Source organism: Melospiza melodia, chromosome 12, assembly GCF_035770615.1.
Source record: "Melospiza melodia melodia isolate bMelMel2 chromosome 12, bMelMel2.pri, whole genome shotgun sequence".
Taxonomy (NCBI): Eukaryota; Metazoa; Chordata; class Aves; order Passeriformes; family Passerellidae; genus Melospiza; species Melospiza melodia.
In genome coordinates, this window is record NC_086205.1 from 20,515,268 (window position 1) to 20,537,249 (window position 21,982).

The following is a 21,982-nucleotide window of genomic DNA, read 5'->3' on the forward strand; positions in this document are numbered from 1 at the left end:
CAAGGGTAAAACCTGAGCAGCTGATGATCCTGTGGAAGGATGTGTTGTTTTGCAATACAGGTTTTGCTTGGGAAGCTTCAAGGCCAAAGGAGTTTTTCACTTGATCTCTCATTTCTCCTGTTGTGTGTCTTAGTATGACTAAATACTGTATAGCAGCCTTCCCAGACTTTTCTTTGTCTGTTTGATTCTGGAGTAAGACGAAATATAATTCTGTGCAATCTACAGTTCACCTTAGAAGGAAAAGTTTGTAGGTAATTGTGGAGATTTGACACGTTTTCTGAGCAGTGTTTAAATAACAACAGAAATAACCTTATAAACAAAGCATCATTTATTTTTCTTACCAAAATGATGATTGTTGGTTCCTTCCCTAGTTCACAAATGTGATGGGTTTTTTTCCCCCATACATTATTTTTCTTTGTTACTTTTAAGTGTCATTTCTGCATTATCTGTGTCTGGATAATGCAGCTTCCAGAAAATACAGCTTCAATGAGTCGATTCTCAAAATCAAGAGATAACTTTAAAATTTCAGGCGTATTTATGTGGAAACATCATTCAGACATAATTACAAGATTTGAAGAACTGGGTCCATAGAAAACAAAGTCAGAAATATTTCAATTATTGAACAAAAATTACTATTTCTAATCAGCACTGTAAAGAAACTGAGTTTGTCATACAGTTGTGTCCACTTTTTTCCTGAAAAGTGACATCTGCTCAAAGGATCCACAACCTTTTTTTTGTCCTCACTAATGTCCCATCTTGATTGATCTGGATTTTCTCCAATTGATGTCACTGGAGTAATCACACTTCATCCTGCTTCTGACCCAAAATTGCAGTAGGAAAGTTTCTATCTGTATCTCTTAATAGATTTTATTTTTCAGTAAACAGAATGTAAAATCGACTTCCCTTCCCTTCCCTTCCCTTCCCTTCCCTTCCCTTCCCTTCCCTTCCCTTCCCTTCCCTTCCCTTCCCTTCCCTTCCCTTCCCTTCCCTTCCCTTCCCTTCCCTTCCCTTCCCTTCCCTTCCCTTCCCTTCCCTTCCCTTCCCTTCCCTTCCCTTCCCTTCCCTTCCCTTCCCTTCCCTTCCCTTCCCTTCCCTTCCCTTCCCTTCCCTTCCCCCTTCCCCCTTTTCCCCTATTTTCCCCCCTTTCCCCTTTCCCCTTTCCCTTCCTTTTTTCTCTTTCCACTTTCCCTTCCTCTTTCCACTTTTACTTCCCTTCTCATTTTTCCCTTCCACCTTCCCTTCCCCTTTCCATTTCCTTTGTCTTAAACCAAATCTTGTTCAGTCCTCTGTTGAGATACTTAGAAATTAAGCTCCACCTTTTCTTTTTTTCCCCCAGTGATGCTGGTAGGGAGAGTTTTTCAGAGCACCACCCTTATTTGTTTATAAATTACATTTAAGCATCCCTTCTCAGCCATCTCAGGCCCAGTGAGCCCTGGCAGAGGTGCAGAGCTGGTTGTGTCTCTAAGCCAGCAGAGCAGGAGGCAGCAGTGTGTGGCTGGCTGTTGTGAGAGGCCCCTCACACGTGGTTTTCCCCAGGAAACCTGCCCTGCTGTGATCATGCTGCCCTGCACACACGGGCTCAGGGCACTGCTAGAGAGAGCAGTGTGATTTATCAGGGTAAGGATGTGGGACAGTGCAGTTTGTAGGGATGGGGCTCAGGGCACTGTTAGAGAGAGCAGTGTGGTTTATCAGGGTAAGGATGTGGGACAGTGCAGTTTGTAGGGATGGGGCTCAGGGCACTGCTAGAGAGAGCAGCGTGGTTTATCAGAGTAAGGATGTGGGACAGTGCAGTTTGTAGGGATGGGGCTCAGGGCACTGCTAGAGAGAGCAGCGTGGTTTATCAGGGTAAGGATGTGGGACAGTGCAGTTTGTAGGGATGGGGCTCAGGGCACTGTTACAGAGAGCAGTGTGGTTTATCAGGGTAAGGATGTGGGACAGTGCAGTTTGTAGGGATGGGGCTCAGGGCACTGTTAGAGAGAGCAGTGTGGTTTATCAGGGTAAGGATGTGGGACAGTGCAGTTGGTAGGGATGGGGGTTTAGCAGGTGCATCCCTGCACCCACACAGCCTTTCCATTTCACTCAGTCCATTACACCAATATCAACCTAGGTTGTGGGTTTGGTTCCTGTATGCGTCACTCATTGGCCTCACATCCAGCTGGAAACCTCAGGCCCTATTTCAGAGTAAATAATGAGTTGATAAGATTCAACAGAACATGGAGAAATACCTAGGTGTTTTGTAGAATGGTTTGTAATTCCTGCAGATTTGTGTTGAGGTGCTGTGCTCTTATTGCTTCCTACTGTATATGAGCAACATGGTTTAGCTCTTGTTGCCCAGTGGAAGAGGAAGGTTGGAGGGAAATTCCATAAAATACTTTGTAGCACAGAAGCCTGCTTGCCAATGATGTATTTGCACAAGGAGGCTGGGATCAGAGATCAGTCATTTAATGCTTCTGAGCCTTGGGATCTCCAAGGAGCCCTGAGGAAGCCACACAGTGCTCTCAGAGGGGTTGTGCTGGCCCAGCTGCTGCTGTCTTCATCCCACAGACCCATCCCAACAGGAGGGACTGGCATCCACTGATCCACCAGCTCCTGTTGTGTTGTCCACTGCAGCTCAGTATAGCCCAGGCCCAACATCCATCAGAAGAGATATTCAATCAATGGAAAGGCAATCTAAAAGTACAGAATCACAGTTCTGTTTGTTAAGCCAAACCAGCATCTTTCTGTGTTTCCTTGAGGTGCTTCTCGTTATGAGAAGTGTGAAAGTCTTTCACAATCACATGACTGTAAGTACTTAGACTGTAAGTATAACAGAGCTGGGCATTTTGGACAAAATTTCAAGCAAGGCAACCCTTTCTAGTTTATTTGCACAAATGGCACTAGGCAGCCTGTTCCTGCAGCAAACTGGCCAAATCATGCATTGACTCCTTTGCTGGGATATTATTCTATTTATGCTCAAGTGTTATTGTTGGGAAATTATTTGGTTGGCTGTTCTGTGGTGTGATTTTATAGCCGGAAATCTGATTCATAGATCTGTTCTGAAAATAGTCTCACAACCAGTCTAAGCTCATTTAGGGCTGCTGCCGAACCTTTTGCTCTCTCTCTCCATACCCACCTCATGTAGTCCCTTTGTGTCCCTTTTACAGGACTGGCACCTGAGCAGCTGGTGTGACCTTTTTCTTCTTTTTTGTGAGGTTGGTTTTGAGTTGGGTCAACTCCTCTTGCTCTCCAGTTTACCTGAGTGTGCATGCTGGTGTACACTCGCTGTCAAATGCGAGCAAGGGGGCAGGATGGAGTGACTGGGAGCATGCAAAGATACTCAATTGTTCCTTTGTAGCTATGGAGTGAAGAAACTGATCAAGAAACTCCATCCAGAAACCTGATATTGGCAATCCCCATCAGATAGGAAACTGAATTTCCTGTAAATTCGGAATATTTTTCTGGTTGATTTGCTTTGGATCTGATAAACCCAGCATTTTTCTAGTCCACCTCACAACAAGGCTGGGAGACTGTTGGGCAGTGTTAGTGCTTCATTTTGAAAACACAGAAGTATGACGTCTGTTCCAGGGCTTTCTGACCACAGTTTCACTCTTTTCATGAGATGACCCCCCACAAATCTTGCATGTGGTTTTGCTGTTCTCAGTGAGTGGTCAATATGGCCTTGACAGAGATCACTTACAAGCACAGCAATATGTATCTTGAAGTGGTTGGTGTGCAGTGGCAGGAGTTACAGTGTTAGTCATGTTTCATCTTCATTCAGGTCTATTACTGCTTAATAATAAGCTGAAAATTGCAAGGCATTGGTGGTTTTGTAATCAGGTGAGGCATGGCACATAAGCAGCATAACCCCTCCTTTCTGAATTAAATTCTCATGAGACAGTAATCTCTGCCACATTTATATTCAGCTAGAATTAACTTCATGAATGACCAGTTCAGCGTTTGAAGTCTGAGGTGCTATTTTTGTGACTTTAATGAAAGAGAGTCAAGTTTAAGACTAAGGAGTGGCCTCAGCTATCATGTGTGCATGGAACACTTCTGTACACATGCAAAATAATCTCCAAGCATGCACACAGTCCAGACTCACTGCTAGTCCTCTGAACATGCACATAAATTGTGTTTTACATAATGAGGAAACCTATGGAGCATCTGGGATCACTTCTGCACACCAGCAGTCAGCTGTCACTCTGCATCCTGGACTGTGCAACCTGTGTGCCTGAAGGTGCTTGTCCCCTTGAATGACAGGTTCCAATTATAGATTTGGATATTATTTAAGTTTAGAATCCTTTATATTCAGTGTATATTATCTGGGTCTGGGTTATTGATCTAACAAGGACTGGGGACCTGCAGTCTGTGCAACACCCTGAACATGAGGATAAGTGTATCACTGAATCATCAGGATGTGTGGGGAGAGCAGGACAGCACTTCTGCCCTGGGTAAAGAATTAGAAGCTATTTTCAGAATGAGAATATTGTGCCAGAGCCCTATTCTAAATCAGCAATAGCAAAGCTGTGCTGACATTAGGTCTGGGAATTGCTAAATTTAGGTGTAGACTGGTGTCAAAAATACTAGTAGCTCTGGGAGTGCTACAGCTTTGGTGTCCAAGTGCTTATTGTAATCATCAGAGCTGTGCCTGGCAGCAGAGGGCTAAGTTTCCTGATTTCATTAGCTATTGGCCAAAGATGCAGAGCTTCTACAGGAGGCAGAGATAAATACTGGAGTCATGGAATAGTGTGGGTTGGAATGGACCCAAAAATGTTGTAGTGCAACTCCCCTAGCATGGCCAGGGAACCTTACACTAGGACAGGTTGTTTGGAGCCCCATCCAGCCTGGCCTTGAACACCTTCAGGGATGAGTAATCCCCAGCCTCTCTGGGCAACCTGTTCCAGTGCCTCACCACCCTCACAGTAAAGAATTTCTTCCTGATATCTCATCTAAATCTGCCTTCAGCCAGTTTAAAACCATTGCCCCTTGTGCTGTCGCTACAGGCTTTGGCAAATGTCTCTCTCTTGTAAGCCCCCTTTATATTTTAAAAGGCCAAAGCCCAAAGCCTTTTGTTTTCCAGACCAGACAACAATTTCCCCCCTTTCCATAAGTAAGATCCATTGCAAAGATTTCCATTCAGTGTGTAAATGAATGGAAATACATATATAACCTGAATGTAAAAATAGATAACAAATTTCATAAAATAGTGTAATATAAGACTTCTGTTACAATTGAAAGAAGGTGATTTTGGTGACTGTTACAGTAGAAGCCCAACAGCATGTCCTTCCAGTCTAATTTCCAGGCTCATGAAAACTTCCAGCTGGTAGAGGGGAAGAACTTGGAGTCTACATTTTAAAAGACAAACCATGTTCTTGACTTTATCAATAGGCACGGAGAGCTGTTTTCTTTCACCAGACTTAATGAAAGTTAGTCAGCAGGAGAATTTTCAAGAAGCCACAAGCCATTTCTTGTTTGCCATCTTCTCTTTCAACTTTTACAAAATCTTTGTTTTCAGAGAAGTTGAAAAGAAGTTGAGCAGATTGGCTCCAGCATTTACAAGTCTAATTACAGCCTAAAGGGTTGGGAAGATCTTTGAAGTGAAGTGTATGCTACCATGTAGGGAGATCTGGCTGCTAGATAGAAATCTGTGTAGAATAGCAAGGAGAGATTCATTCCTACTAGAGTTCCAAATATTTCTGGGAACTGGGAAATTAGAAACAGGAGAAAAAAATTTCTTATTGTTGCAATGCAGTAGTTGACTAAGTGTTCTGGAGGCTTCCTGAAGTCCTTGTGTCCTTGCTCCCCAAGACTCTGGGAGGTAAAGAAAGCTGCAAAAAGCACTCTCAATATGTTTTCTTACAAAATTTGCACTTAATCGAATATCAAAGAGCATTAAGCAGTCACTTCTGCTATTATCTCTCATACCTGCTTGCTATTGGATACTAAGGTTATTTTAATGCTCTTCAGAAATTCCAGGAATTCCTCAACTTGTTTTCTGTGCAGTTGTTCTGCAGCCTGCTGGCTCTGGGCAGGCTCCTGGAATGCAGCTGGCCACATGCACATCCTGGATGGTCGGTTTGGTTTAGGCACAAGGGGTGTTTAGCATCAGAAGTATCTTCTGTCTAATCCCATGTCACAGAAATGCATGTGCTCCACTTGAAAAGCGCTGAAAATTTCTGCAAGCACATAGTCAGTGGGCAGCAATCTCCCTCCTCTTCCTCTGCCTATCCAGGCCAGGACTAAAGGTCTGCTCCCTCACACCCCTGATCCAAATCAGGCTTTACAGAGCACATGCAAAGAAAGGCAGTTCTGTGTTGGACTGGATGCATTTTCTCTGAAGAAGCACATGTGGACTTGAAGTTTTATGCGTTTGTTTCTCCCTTAACTGTACCTTGTTCATCTCTCCATAAAAAACTGACTTTGCTCTGACATGGCAAGTCAATAGTCCTTTGCTTTTATGTATTTGTATAATACATAATACCTCGAAATCCCAGGTAACACAGGCACAAGCCAAGGAGCAGAGGAAATTAGCACTGTTGTCAGTGTTATCAGCTGATGGATGAGGAAGGAGGCACTGGTGTGATTTTATACCGCCTAAGTTCAGGTGGTGCTGCTTTCTCTGTAAAGGGCAGAACAGTGACAGTCTCCAGGCTGGGAAACCACTGAAACAAACCAGGAACAATCACACCTCTCTGAGTGTAAAATTCTCCACACAGGTGCCAAAGCCTTCCCTTTGCACATTCACACCAGTTTCAATGGAGTCTGGTTTTAAACTCTACTAAAAAACATGCAGCTCCTGTGTGTCAATTAGCTCATGAAGGAGTGCTGAGCACTTCACATTGTTATTTACAACAGCACAAAGAGCACGTCGTGTTGCCTAATCAGATGTCAGTGACTTGCACCCACACTGGGCTGATCTAAATAATTGCACTGTTTGCAGGACAGCAGCAGACAGGACACAGCAGATGGGAGATCACTCAGTCCCGTGTACTGAGTGATTCAATGGAGCAGTGATTTATCAATTGCACTGTGCAGTAAATCACTGCTGACTTTATTTCCTGCATTTAACAAGCTGCTCATTAACTGGGAATATAATAACTAGGTTTGGAAGATTTGTGACATAATCATGTTTAGAATTCTGTATTCACTTCTGAAAATTCATGTGGATTTTTTCATCCAGCAGGAACATTCTTTCTATGTATGAGTCTAGAAAGGAATTCTGTTTTACACAGTATGACTTGTCTGTCCAGCAGCTCCTCTGTAGACTCTCCAAAGTTCCTGTGCATATGCAGATTATTCAATATACTGTTGCTGATCTTTCTCTCTAGCCTCTAGTTGGAAGACACTGATGCTTTATTTGCATTTTTAGTTGTTACAAACCTGTCTTCAAATACTGTCCCTGGTTAATAGCCATGTTGGACAAACTAGCATGGGCAGTCTTGCCTTTGTGGCACCTGACCTGTGTTAGAGCCAAACAATGTGACCCTGAGTGTGCTCTTGTGGTGAAAGTACCTAAACTCTGTTTGTCTCTGCTCCCCCAGCAGTCTGTCAGACCAGATTTGCTGTGTGGGCAGAGGACACCGAGAGCTCCAGCCCCTGTAAGAGCCGTGCCTGGTGCAGAGCTCTCACCTCTGCCAGGCAACGGCCCAGCCCCAGCTCTAGCTACGAACACTGGAGTGGCAAACAAGGCATCTCCCACGTAGGCAAGGCTTGTGTAAGACCTGCAACAGCCACTGAGGCTGATAAACCAAGCTCCCTATTCTTCTGGGGAGAAAAGGGTAGGAATGGCTGTCGTGGATGAGCCTAGAAATCTCTCCATCCCATTGTATTATCTTGGACATCCCTCATTAGCAGCTGCTTAGAGAAAAAAGTAAGAAACTCAAATGCTGGGTAATGTCCTTACAGTTTCGTGCAATCTGCAGTTGTGAGAGTTTCCCTCTGAGTTTCCTACTGAGTAAAGTGGCCCTCTGACCATATTCTCTAGCTGCAGTCTATCTGACAATTCTCTAAAGTTTCTTTCTAAGTTTGGAATATTTTCCATAAGTGTCTCTCCCTCTTTCTCCTAGTTTATCATTAAATTCTGCAAGCAGTGTTTCGGGGTGTGGCCGACAGGGTTGCCCAAAGTATAGTTCAGTAAATGGATGTGGATGTTGCTGAGAGCTGTGATTCCCAGTCCCTGCTGGGTGGAGTGTGGTAGCTGCAGATGGCAGGGTCCTTGCCTGCCCCTCTGGCCCAGATTACCGTGGCTGAGGATGTGTGACACACAAAAAAGGGGATGTTTGTCCTCAGAGTGGCAGTTCACAACTTACTGACTGATGTAAATGTGCCAAGAAGAGATTAACTAAAGCATAAATGTGTTCCAGTTGCTCGTAAACTCCATTTGAGCGTGGCAGAATTTTCTCTCCCTGTTGCATTGCTGTTGTCCTGTAACTAACACCTGAGTTGGTTTCTCCCAGGCCCCAAAGAATACTGATTCTTGAGGGTATTTAAAAGCAGGGCCCAAGACATACTAGAGTTTGGGCTAGAGGACCAGAGATTGTAAGTCTGGCACAATGCTGTGTCCTATTACAGGAAGAAACAGGATGGAATTTCCTAAGGGTCATATCTCAGACTGAAATCATAGAACCATAGAATCATTTCAGTTGGAAAGATCTTTAAGGTCATCAAGTCCAGCCATTACCCCAGTACTGCTAAAGCCACCACTACACCATGTCCCCAGGTGCCACATCTACACAAGTGTTAAATACCTCCAGGGATGGTGACTAGACCACTATCCTGGGCAGCCTCTGCCAGTGTTTGAAATACAGACCCTCAAAGGACGAGGCATCATCACCAAACCTATCCTCTCACTTCCAAGTGCAACATGAACTTCCCTGGTCAGCCCTTTCCAACATAAACTCAGGCCTGTCCATAAGATCAATTATCATTAATTTTATTAATAAAACTAATTCTTCATTCCATCCAAATGACCTTACAAAGTCTTGCAGAAAAGAGCTATCAAAGGCAGATCTGCCATGAGAATCAAAACCACTGATGCTCTTCTCCTGCTCTCCTGAAGAAGTTGGCTCTTCAGGATAAAATTTGTGTTGCCTTTTACATGAAGTAAATGATAGTTCTGTGTTTAGCTTTTGTATCCCAATCAAAAATGGCTCTGTATGGCACACAATGTCCTTGCAGGGACAGGAAGGACACAAGTGAGTACCACAGGCATGACACATGTAAGCCACAGCACTATCAGAGGTGCTCTGCAGTGAGAGATTAGGGGGTGTAGGAATCTGTGGGAAGCAGAGTCACGTGTGCCTAAATCCTTCTCTGTCCCACCAAGACACCCACAGCAAGGATCCCACCTGAGACTGCCGAGAGTTTTGGAGAAAGGCTATGGGCATGGTTTAGGTTTAGGTTTAGGTTTAGGTTTAGGTTTAGGTTTAGGTTTAGGTTTAGGTTTAGGTTTAGGTTTAGGTTTAGGTTTAGGTTTAGGTTTAGGTTTAGGTTTAGGTTTAGGTTTGCTTAGAGCCTGAGCTCTAGCAGTCAACATGAATTCTCTGTATAAACAGTGTCCCTTACATTTCCTTTAACCTACTTCTGGGTTTTATATTGCTGGTCTTGTCTGTCTGAAAGTTTTGGGGCTTTACCACTTTTGCTGTAACTTTTGCTGTTATTGAAAAAGTGCTTTACCACCCTGTGTGGGAAAATCCACAGCACTGTCAGCCCTTATCAGATTTCTTGCTCAATGAGGTCAACTGGTATTTGGATATTGTTGTATTGTGTCTACAAAGGAACGGAAAAAGCACACAGCATGTAATCTGAAAGTAGCTGCGGTCTTAAAAGTCAGGTTGGGCATAGAAAAAGGCTGTTAAATATTTTTTTCAGAAGTCAGAAACTATTAAATATCTAGAGATTTTTTTCTACCTGCTCTACTTTCAACTTTTAAGGAAAAAGCGGCCAGGGAGAAATTACTGCCAGGACACAAAACCCCCATGAATTTCTCACATGAGTAGGACATGCAAAACCTAAAGTGCTTCATTCCGGAAGCCTTATCTTTTGAATATCAGTTGTGACTGACACATGCATATCTCTCTCTCTCTCTCTCTATATATATATATATCTCACTAATATATGTATATATATATATATGACTGATATATTCATAAGTTATGTTCTAATCATTACTATCTAGAAAGAAGTATGAGAATAAATGTCAGTGTTAGTATATGAATTACTTTTATGCATATATGCATATATTTATATTTCTGCATTTTAAAAAACAATTATATTCCTTTGTTGGCTGGTAACCCATACTGGTTTCAGTTCAGCAGATCAAATCCATCCTTAAGGAAGTGTAATGAAGAATTATATCTTCCTCTCTGTCCTCACTTTAAATCCTTTATGCAATATGGTTTGTCGCTGCACAAGATCTGCCTGGCCCTAGGAAATCACCATGTTTTCTTTTGACTGGGTAATATTTCTAAAGAAGAATAGTGAAATCTGAGTAATTAAGTTAATTCTGTGGCCTGCATGTAAATACTCATGATCTCAAGCAAGCAAATTATTTGGAAGTCTGCACAGTGTGGGAGCAATTTGTTAACCTGCAGTGTCTCAGTTACATCAGATATTTCACAAGCATGTGTGTGTAGTAGTTTCTATGGATCTCAATTTACTACCAATCTACTACAATCTGCTGGAATATGACCTAATACTAATAACTCTTAGCAGTTACACTATTTTTGTATATAAATTATTCACCTGCTCATAGCTAATTGATTACTCAATGCTGAGGTATCACAGAGCTAAATATATCTTTATGACCAAACAGAATAAGTGGAGCTGCAAGATGAAAACCAAAATCACGAGGGGGGCCTGATGGGTAATTCACAAATGTGGGTAGTTGACAAAATATGTACACAGCTGTGTGTGCTGTTATTTTGGCCCACAGTAAGGACCAGTCTGTAGCATCCACATTGTCTAAATGTAGCTCAAATTTGGGTTCAGAGATGCGTCTTTTCAGTGTAGATGCACAGTTGAGATGAGAAACAGCTCCTGTGTGACTTTTAGTCCTCTATTCATATTATTCCTTTCTGTAGGTGATTTAATTAATTTACCTCTCCATTAACAACTATGCTCTGGTTCCTATAATGTAGGCCAACTAATTAAGATATATAAAAATATTTCCCCAAGGTCATTTGTTTTGGGAACAGTGAATGTGGGACAATTCCTTTTATGTGAAGAGTTCAGATCATTTCCAAAGAAGCAAAATATTACAAATGGTGACTTTGGTGGTGAAATATATTTCTAACAAAGATGCAGTTCTTCTGCTCAGAGGAACTTCCACAACAGCTGGAGCAAATCCATTAGACATTGCAGCAGGCAACTACAAGAACTTCAGTAAAGGGCACGAATTTTGAGATGGGGTGGAGTGTATTACCTATGTTCCTTATGCTTCTCAAAGCTGGTTTAGTTGGGTTTTGTTTGCAGCCATGAAATGCACTTTAAGAACAATCATTGTTCTTTTGAGGCATTGCTCTCATTGGGAAAAAAAAAAACAAAAAGAAAACCAACCAAAACCAGAGTACATGGCAGAGAAATCAGAACTGTTTTCTGTATAAACTAACAAATACTGTATCAACTAACAACAAGTTCTGTTGAAACAAATGTTCTTACGTCCATAAGGATCTTTTATTACTTTTCATTTTAGGAGGTAAAGTACAGCAACTGACTCATTACTCAAATTTCATTTGAGCTATTGCATAACCTCAGTTGAGAATACTTTTCTACTCAAAAAGGCCTTTTTAGCACTGTGAAAAACAACAAAAAAATTCCTCTTAAATGCAATTATGTAGGTGGAATGGAAGTTTCTTCTACTCAGCTATTGACATGGAATGTAAGTTTCTTCTACTCAGCTATTGACATGCTGTCATTTCTTTTCATTCCCATAGCACTGAGATAATTTTGAGATTTTACAATTAGACCAGTCTTAGAATTTCTTGTAGTGATTTCTAATTCAAAACTGGATATGATATTTATTGCTGATTCTGTTTCTACTGCAATGAGACTTTCATCATATACTACCTACAAAGAAGATACCATTGCAAATAAATGGTATTTTTGTTAAATTTTATTTACATTCAGAAATAGAAATTTCACAGTACTTAGAACTAGCCAGAGTGCTGGACCAGGGAGGTTTTTACCACTGTGCTCATTTTTGCAAGCCAGTAAATTATTCACTCTGATTTCCCTTAAGTCCAAGTCTATCCAATGTTGATATTTTTTCTGTGTTTCATTACACTGCACACAGGTTCTTTCAGTCCTTCCTATTGTGTTTGAAGCCTCAGGTATTAAAAGAGACAGTATTTTCAATTTAAGTAGCTCTCTATCTATATTAGATATATTTATAAAAGTGATGGGAGTGTTTTTAAAATTAATTTATTAAATTAAATATTTTTTCCCTTACATACCCATTTTCTGCTGTTCTGACTGTTGAAAATATTCCTGTTCCATCTACTAGGCACCTTGTGTTTTTGTAAGACAGGTATGGAGAGCTCATGCATGACTGCCATTTCTGCTGGTTCCACACCTGTCATGCAGTCAGATTTTCTGCAACACAATAATTTTGGAGCACCAGTTATGATTTATGCCAGGGTCTCTTTTCGAAAAACTCCCTGGTTTAATTCTAATTGATGGCTTCAATTCCTGTTCTGAGAACAGACTCCTTCTCAGGACAGGCATGTGTGATAGCAAATCCTGGCATAGAAATAGGATCTGTGAGTGGAGGTGAGCCAATGAGTTTTTCATAGAAACACAGCTATGGAAACAAAAATCCTGAATTAGTTTATATTGTCATCTGAGCAGGATGCACAAATAGTAACTGTATGAGGACAAAGCAATTGAGATTTAGCCAGAGGAGATATTAATAGGTTGTGGTAATCTCTGGATAATATTCCTGCTTAGTGTTTCATTATATTTGATGGGGGTTTTTTAAGGCAGCACATCACAGCAGAGAAACCATCCTGCCAAAATTATTTTGACAGAGACTTGCAGAATGACCTGACAACCCTGGGGAGCTTGGCCAACCATTCAGTTGTTTCTTTTTCCTTCTGTTGTTAAAGAAGAAGGAAGGAGAAAGAGTTATTGAGATGAAATGATCTGATATGTGTCTCCTTTATGGTCACTGTGATGAGCCCTTCCTAGAAGTGTGCTCTCAGTTACCCGAAGAAGCCAGCTCAGAAACACCTACTGACAAAATTTTGTTGCAAAAACACAATACAGTGCAGGGTAAGTTTATACTTATAACAACAAGGCTGCTAATTGCTCTTTGCACAGTGCAAAGTGATATAAATAACTACCTTTGATCTAAATACCAGCACAGGCAGGGGCTGATAGAGAAATGCATCTCTAAAAGTCAAGGGTGATAGGTAATAGCAGAGTTTACCTCAGTTTCAAGGTTCCACTTACAACCTTGGCTAAAAACAAGGCTTTTCCCAATGCTTTGTTGTCCATTGCGGCTCCTACATTCTAAACCTTGTTGAGGAGCTTCCTCTGTGAAATAATTTTTTTCTTCACTGCAGCATGGCATGACTAACTTGCCAGAGACAGCACTATTGACAAAGCAGAAATTGTTTTCTTATTACTTTCTCTTTCTTATCATCCATATTGTGCTGGCACTTCAGGGCTTCTCAAAGCTGGGAGTCATGAAAAGTGGCTCAATGTGTGAGATCTCAGTGGTGCTGCAGGGGCACAGGATATCACAGCTGCTGAAGTGAGAAAAAACAGCCCAAATGGCACCTCTGTAAAACCCCCCTTGTGGGAAATGCGGTCTTGGTGTATCCAAGGCCACTATGTTTCCTTAGAAACCCAGATCAATCATTCAAGGAAATGTGAGCTAGTTCGTGCATTGTAATTAAGTTCCATACCAAGAAGTTTCCTGTGCTGGAGGAACATCTGACAATGTGGTATCAGTGAGCCTGCGTGTGATCCCTGCCACAAACACACCCCAGTTCTGCCAGGCAGGGGTGGCAGCAGGGACCCTGCCATGCTCAGGGCTTTGCCAGGCTGCTGGTTGCTGAGCTCCCTCTGCTAGGACATGTTTGACTCCCTCCACAGGGAGAGCTGGCCTTGACCTCCTGAGCAGGGCACATCACTATTTCCATGCCAGGAAAGCTACTGAGTCAGGTAATTCTGGGACCAGAATATTCTGTCTTTGGCTAACTCTGCTAGTTTGATGAATCTCTTTGTTTCATGGGGCAAGGAGGAAGTACACTTGAGTGGAACGAGTTTTACTAGCAACAAGGATGCCTACAGAGAGGACTTAGGGATTTCTCAGATTCTGACCTTTAGGTCAGATGCCTAATCCTTTACCATCCCTGCTGAGATGGCCAGTTTGCCTGGGAATGATCCTGGTGAGGAGGTATCCTTGTCAGAACTGCCCATAAACTTCAGCTAGCTCAGAGTTTTGTTGTGCTTGGACTGCTGCCATGCAAACCTCAAATTCTTGTAAAATTTCTCTGAAATGAATGAACAATACAGTGTGGAAGTCCTCCCCTGCCCCTTTACCTCACACATCCCAGTTACACTAAAAATTACTTCTAACCTAGGCATATCAAAGGGGAAAAGGGGATGGGAGGAGCTGCCTGTGACAATAATCCTGTCAATTGCTGCCTCATACTTTTGTTAAATGTGATAGTGGCAGCAGGTGTGTGCTAAGCTCCCCTCATTGCCCATGACAGTCATGGAGCAGCTCCAGTCCTGGCACAATCAGCAGTGGAACATTTTGGGGGAGTCTCCCAAACTAGGGACACCTGAGGGGGGAGCAGAGAGAGTCGCCAGGAGCCCACAGCCAGTGCAAGAGTGGCCAATGGGACCTGAGTGTGGCCAGGGGAGCACTGGTCCAGCCCTCACCCACTGCCCTACCTTGTGCTTGACACTGCAATTTAAGGCATTATGCCAAGACAGCTATGAAATCCCAGCTATTTTATAACAAAATCTGAAACATCAGTTGAAGGTAAGGTCTGGTTTTCTCAGTATTAATAATGTTTCTCAAGCAGTGATCCATAAAGGAGTAATAGCCTTTGAGACCTGAATAAGTGGTCCCCAGCTAGCCTACAAAACCACATTTCATTGAAAAAGGGCTGGGGAAGTCCAAAGGAAACCAGTGAATCTACTGTAGTAGCCAAGTAACATTTTAGTCAGTGCTTTTGCATGTCAAACTGCTAGCTGAAATGTGGCTATTTTATTTTTAAATGCTTGACCAAACCATTCAAATGAGGCTTTAGCAGAAGTGGGATTGTTTTTTTAACCTCAAAAAGGACATCCTAAAAAAATGTGGAGAATAAGGAAATCCCCTTGGAGTGGATGCAACAGTACAGTCATGACTTCTAATCTAAAGGGCTGATGGGGTCTGGCTGATGGTGTGGCTGTTGTGTGACACCCAGAGCCATGTAACCAGGGTCTGGCTGATGGTGTGGCTGTTGTGTGACACACAGAGCCAGGTAAGCAGGGTCTGGCTGATGGTGTGGCTGTTGTGTGACACACAGAGCCATGTAACCAGGATCTGGCTGATGGTGTGGCAGTTGTGTGACACACAGAGCCAGGTAAGCAGGATCTGGCTGATGGTGTGACACTTGTGTGACACACAGAGCCATGTAACCAGGATCTGGCTGATGGTGTGGCAGTTGTGTGACACACAGAGCCAGGTAAGCAGGATCTGGCTGATGGTGTGACACTTGTGTGACATACAGAGCCATGTAACCAGGATCTGGCTGATGGTGGGGCAGTTGTGTGACACACAGAGCCAGGTAAGCAGGGTCTGGCTGATGGTGTGGCTGTTGTGTGACACACAGAGCCAGGTAAGCAGGCACAGGCAGTGTGTGCAGGGAGATGCTGGATGAATGCATGTGCTGCTATTGATGCCAAGAATTGCCTACACTTTACTGGCCTCAGGTTGTGTGCTGCTCATGGCTGGCCACATTCCAGTTCCTCTAGACATTATTCCCTAGTGTCCTTCTGGGATGTGTTTTGGCTTGAGATAGCTGTGCTTAAAAACTCTTGAGAAGCACAGACCAGGAAAAGAACATCAGGGACTTGTCCTTTCCTATTGCTCACACCTCTGGAGGAGCTACCCTGAAAACTTTGTTTGTAACACTAATAAAGACAACACTTTCTAGATAATATGGAACATTTGATGCACAAAACCATAAGGGATCTAATGCAATTTTATTTTAAAATCTAATTAGCTATTTGTTCAAAAGTGAATTGGTTACATTTATGTTTCTGTGAAATGTCAGCTATCTTCAAGATATATGTTTTCAAGTTACCTAGAAGCATTAAACTAATGCTAGGAATTAAATGTTCAAAATGTAGTAAAAAAAATTTAATCTACTTTCATATTTTCAGACTGACATAATTTTTGCATTGTATTAAAGGATGGAAGTCTAGCCACTGATTTTGTTTATTTTATAAAAGAAATGAATCAGAAACATTAGCATAGCTCTGAAGTACAATTTCATTTTATTCAGTATTAGTTATTCTTAGAAAAAAACACTTTTTTTTTTCTTCTTGGGAAAATTTTTTTCCAATTTGCAGGTATAAAAATGACAGAAAAATCCAAGCTGAAGTTTAAAATGAGCTGAAAAAAATTACAGTCCAAGATGTGCTTAGGTCTTTTAATCTTATCAACAAGGCCCAGGACTGAAGAACTGAGAAATGACCTTCAGAGGGTTTTTGTGTGTAGTCAAAGGCATAAACAGGAATATATAAGGAATTCTATTTCTTTTCTTTCACATGTGCTTGGTTAACACTATGACTCTCTACCTTCTTGTCTTTCAGCCATATAATCAATGAGCTGATAGAAACAGAACGGGTTTATGTGGAAGAACTTCAAAGTATAATAGAGGTAAGAAACTCTTCTGAAATTTCTTTCTGATGCTTAACCTCTAAGTCATCACTGCAGGTGCACATCCTTCATGGGCTGAGCACTCCCACCTCCTGTTTATAACACACAGGCTGTGTTGGCAAGATAGCTCAGCCTTGGAGATGGAGAATGGGAAGGATGTTTGGAACATCCTGCCTCAGGCCTTAAAGGAAAAGGCACCTGCTCTGGCCCAAGCCCACAGAATGGCAGTTTGCATGGTTCTGAAAGTTATGGACAGAGAAAGAGTTAATAATGTATTTTCAAAATATTACCAATAGGTCTCAGAAGCAGCACTTTGATGTCCATGGGGCCACACACTAAATTCTGTGAATCTGCATTTGAAAAATGATTAAGGAAGAGGAAGGCACCCCTCCTGCTCTTCTTTATTGTCCCATTTTGTGCTTAAACACAGAAAAAAAAGCTCATGCTGCAAATATAATTCTTGAGCTTTTGAAACTGATAGGATACCAGCATACTCAGTGTGTGTGGAGTCTGAGGTCCCCAATCTGTGGGAGGACAGAAGCTGAGTAGGGATCAATCATGCTTATATTTGGGTGGGACTTTTGGGATGTGTGGTTGATTCTTCATTGCATTTGTTCAATGGGAGCTGGCAGCTCTGGTAATTGATATATTACTCTTGAGTTTAAAGTCTGAATGTTCTTTTCTCAAAGTTATTATTGAAGAAACACACTACAGTTTTTAGAAGAAACAAAAAAAAAATAGTCCAACAAATAAATCCAAACTAACTCCTGTGCAATGAAGCAGGGTAGCAGAAAGATATCTGTCTGTCAATATTAGCAGTCTCCATCCCTACATGACCCAAATGGCTTTTGAATCCTAGAGACATAATTTTGTCCTTTTTTTCTTAACCTCATGACTTGTTCACTTGTGGTTAAAATCTGTTTGCACAGTTACAGGGTAAAATCTCTGGGGAAAATCAGAAACATCAGGAATTCATGGGAGCAGCAAAGCAGCAGGCATGGGAGAAGCTTTGTTTGCTCTGTGGAGAACAAAAGCACATGAACTTTGGGGCTTTCCAGTGCCTTGAACACAGTACTTCTTCCCTGGTAAAAACAGGATGATTTTATTTTCCACTCTTCTCTGCAGGGGTATGCTTCAGAAATGGACAATCCCAATTTAGTACATCTGATTCCATCTGCACTTCAGAACAAGAAGGAAGTTCTTTTTGGGAACCTCCCAGAAATCTACTATTTCCACAACAGGTACCTGGGAACTGGTGGTTGTCCTGCATCCTTGGGTGCCACCATCACGTCCAGTCCTTTTCTGTCACTGTAACCAAAGTGGGAATTTAGGAATTCTTTTGAATAATAATTGCCTGTAAGATGTAACAAATAGTTGAACAAAATAAATTTAAAAAATCTCTTTTGCAAGTCTTAGTATTATGCCAGAGTAGTTAATACCTAGTAGAAAAAATTATTTTCCAGTTTATATATTATTTTCAAAGATTGTGTCTCCCACTTGGAGAAGAATATTCCTCTCCCTCTGCAAGCCCAGTCTTTCTTTCCCTGAAAGTTTCCTGCGTCCACTGTCACTGCAGAAGCCTTTGGAATACATCCCATATTTTCACTGCTTGCTGATTGAGCAACTACATCTGACAGAGCATTCCTGTCTTTTCTAGCTGTTCTGAAAAATCCTCATACCCCAATGGAAAGCAGGTATTTGGTTTACAGATATGAAACAAATTTCAACAGCCAAAGGAATCATATGTCGCAGATAAAATATGATAATATTTGTGATTTAGGGAATCAGGTGGCAGCCACATCCCATTTTTCTAAAATATATATTTCTTGGTATGTTACCTTCCCCATTGATTCCTCATATTACAAAAATGAAGGCTTAATTTGGATTTACACAAGCTAACATACAATGTGAATGGGATTTTACATTACTCTTTACTCTCTTTTTCTCCCTCTCAGGATTTTCCTTAAGGAGATAGAAAATTGCATTGAAAACCCTGAGCTTCTTGCCCGATGCTTTTTGAAAAGAGTAAGTATATACTTTTTCAGGTTTGAATGAATATCTATGGTCTTATCCTACAGTAATTACAGATTTACTCCCATCTTTTCAGTCTGCTTGTTTTTGTGAATGAGGGAAACTCCTCTAAGCAGCTATTCCCAAATTAAGCCACTGTTACCAAGCATATATTCTGATATCTGACCCTTTACCTGGTTTACTGACAGGAAGAGATCTGTTACCAGTGTTTTACAAGTATTTTAAGTCTCGTTTAAAAGAAAAAAAAACAACCAATAACAGTGATCCAAATGTTTGACATGCTTTTCATATCTATTTCACATCTATAGCAGGAGAATGATGTAACCCAGACACCACCCTGCAGTAAATAAGCAGAGGATGGTATCGGTGTCACAGCAGGCTGCTCTGAGTGCAGACAACACATCCTGTTCCTGCTTTATCTTATCTCTCTCTTCTCTGCACAACTTAGGACACTTGGTCCCCTAGAACTGTCCCATGCTGCTGTCCTTGCGTGGACCCACCAGCCCCAAAAGACTCTGTGAGGTCGATTCCCTTTACTTCTCCACAAAACTCACCCAGTGGGATTCTCCCCTCTGCTGAGGTGACTCTCAGTGCCCAAGTGCTGCAGCTCTCTCCAAGAGCTCCCTGTGATGTCCCTCCTCCCCCACTCAGCCTGACCATTAGTTCTTTCCTGCACACAAGCAAAGGTGCTTGTTTATGTAGCACTCCTTCAGGGGCCCTACTAATGGAAAAAAATCTGTTTTGGTGGTTTGCTACTGCTTTCAGGGTTTGACAAAACTCTGTGAATAAGGCTCTGTGTTTTGCACGGGAAATGGAAGTGGTATGAGAAATGGGAAAATCTGCCCACTGTAGTCAAAGGTACCTCCTGCTTCTACTGTATAATACAGGTAGCATTTGCTGCTTTTCCAGAGCACACATTAAATACAGACAAATTTAGATGAACCAGTCAGAGGTGCTGAGCGCTGCCACATTATTACTGAGATTTAATGAGAATTTGAGCATGTGATGCTTGCAAAGGGTATGCTTCCAATTTACAAACAGGTCAGGCTGGAGAGAATCATACAAGTGTAATGTGATTATATGTCCACTGGATTATTTTCTGTTGAACAGCTTAGCATTTAGAGCTTGAGTAAATGACACTGCTAAGGCATATGTTGTTATCCTAGGATTCAGATGCTGGGCAGGAAAATACTGTGGTGAAATCATTATGCAAATGAGGAAAAGCAGTCTTTGAAGAATGCAGACCTCTGAAACCCAAGAAATGTAAAATAGTCCATGTGCTGCATATATCCCTAAAGAATGCAGCTAAATAAAAATTCTTGGTATAGAAATGTTCTGATTCTGCAGGAGGTTCAAACTCCGTATTTAAATATTGTAGCTTGTCTCTCTGTGAAAACAGCTATTAAGCCGAATTCTCCTCATTATTTTACTAATATGAAAACAGCACTAAAGCTGGGGTTCAGGTATGAAGCGAAAAAAACCAGTCCCTCCATCACCTTAGCTCATCAGTTTCTGTGGCCTTGTCAAACCACACTAAGTCTATCAAATAAGAGGTTAAATTGTGCATTTGCTTTCTCCCTATTTCAAATTTCACACTAAGAAAGCACAAGCTCCTCTCTTGAGATGCCTCTGCTCACACAGTAGCACCTTTGATTCCTGCCCTTATGTTCTGTTTTTAGAAGAAGCCACATAAAGTCCAGAAATGTGTTGTTTCTGTTGGACTGCCTTTGGGAGGCACAAACAAAAGTCTGGTTGTGTGTTTGTGTTCCCCATGATTTGGCAGCTTTTTATGCCTTCCTGCTGAGCAGTGGCTTCTGGCTGCCCTGTGAGTTATGGCTGTGCTTGCAGTGACAGGGGCAAACAGAAGCAGCTGCTGTTCCAAGTGATGCTGAGCTCTGGGAGGAACTCACACTCTTGTAGGTTCTCCCCCTTTGTATGGGTGTGACCCTCCTGCCACAACAACAGGATGGGTTTATGATTGGAAATAGACAGTTTTAAAAAAATTCATACTTTGAAGAGTTTTACCCTGTCTGATCACCCTGGGCCTTTTCAGCCCTGATTCCAGAGCTGCTTGAAAGTATCCTGAGAGCTGCAGTGAGACACTCTGGTGCCAGAGTCACTCCATCCCCTGCCATGTCCCCACACACCCTCCCAGCTCCACCAATGCCACCTGAGCAGCTGTCACCATGAATGTGAACCCTGCATCTCAGGTGATGGGAGAAACAGCCTGTGGGCTCTCTCTCTGACTTTGTCTCTTAGCACATGGCAGCAGAATCTGGTAAAAGATGAGCCAGAAATGCCTTTCTTGTTCTCCCTTCCACTTTGCCTGACCTCGTTTAGGGCATGATCTTCAGATGAGCTCAATTACAAGTGAGCCAGCTTAATTTTACCCACATGGCAGCTATTTTGCCATCACCAAGATGCTTGACCTTCCTTAGAGCTCTGTGTGGTCAAGGACTATATAGCATTCAAAGACAGGAGGGATGTGTGTAGAATTCCTTGTAGAAAGGTCTTCTGGTGCTTTATCAGCTACAGGAGGGACACTCTGGGCTGATTTGCTTTCCAAAGGGCTGTGAAGAAGGAAACCTTACCAAACTAAGGCAAGAATGCCCAGGATGGAACCAAAGGTGTGTCAGACTGCTTACCAGACTGTGCCAGGTGAAGTTCCTGGCAGAAGTGATTCACTGTGGATTACCTCTCTGCACTTATTCATACTGCTAACTTTAAAATAGGGAATAGTTTAATAGGAACCAGCAGTTGGGACATTTGGTTATTCAGGGAGAAAGAAGCATTTAGAAAAGGAATCTACCTGTGAAAGGACAGTAGCAGCTGACCAGAAACCTGTGAGTTTGATTCAATGGTCTAAATTCTAGACTAATGCAAAAATTATCCATAAATCAGCAGTCAAAAAGATAATTGGAACTGTACTTATATGCCATGTGCATTGGAGCTTACAGAGTTCTCAGGGTCCAAATCAGTGTGGAAAGGAAAAGCTTTGCAAGAGAGAGGAGCATGGTGTAAAAGTACCAGCAAGAAGTCAGAACTTTTGCATGTGAAAATAGAGATGTGTGGAATATTTAAGACTGG

The 21,982-nt window shown here is 42.0% G+C and overlaps 1 protein-coding gene across 8 annotated transcripts in view; it reads left to right on the forward strand.

Moving 5' to 3' along the window:
• The window catches only part of MCF2L2 (MCF.2 cell line derived transforming sequence-like 2), a 152,139-nt gene that overhangs the window by 95,352 nt on the left and 34,805 nt on the right, over positions 1–21,982 (forward strand). For all 8 annotated transcript variants that reach the window (XM_063167213.1, XM_063167214.1, XM_063167215.1 and 5 more), the window contains exons 16-18: positions 16,798–16,864; positions 17,990–18,105; positions 18,820–18,889. In XM_063167213.1, the coding sequence (XP_063023283.1) occupies positions 16,798–16,864; positions 17,990–18,105; positions 18,820–18,889 (253 nt within the window). The remainder of the gene's footprint in view (positions 1–16,797; positions 16,865–17,989; positions 18,106–18,819; positions 18,890–21,982) is intronic.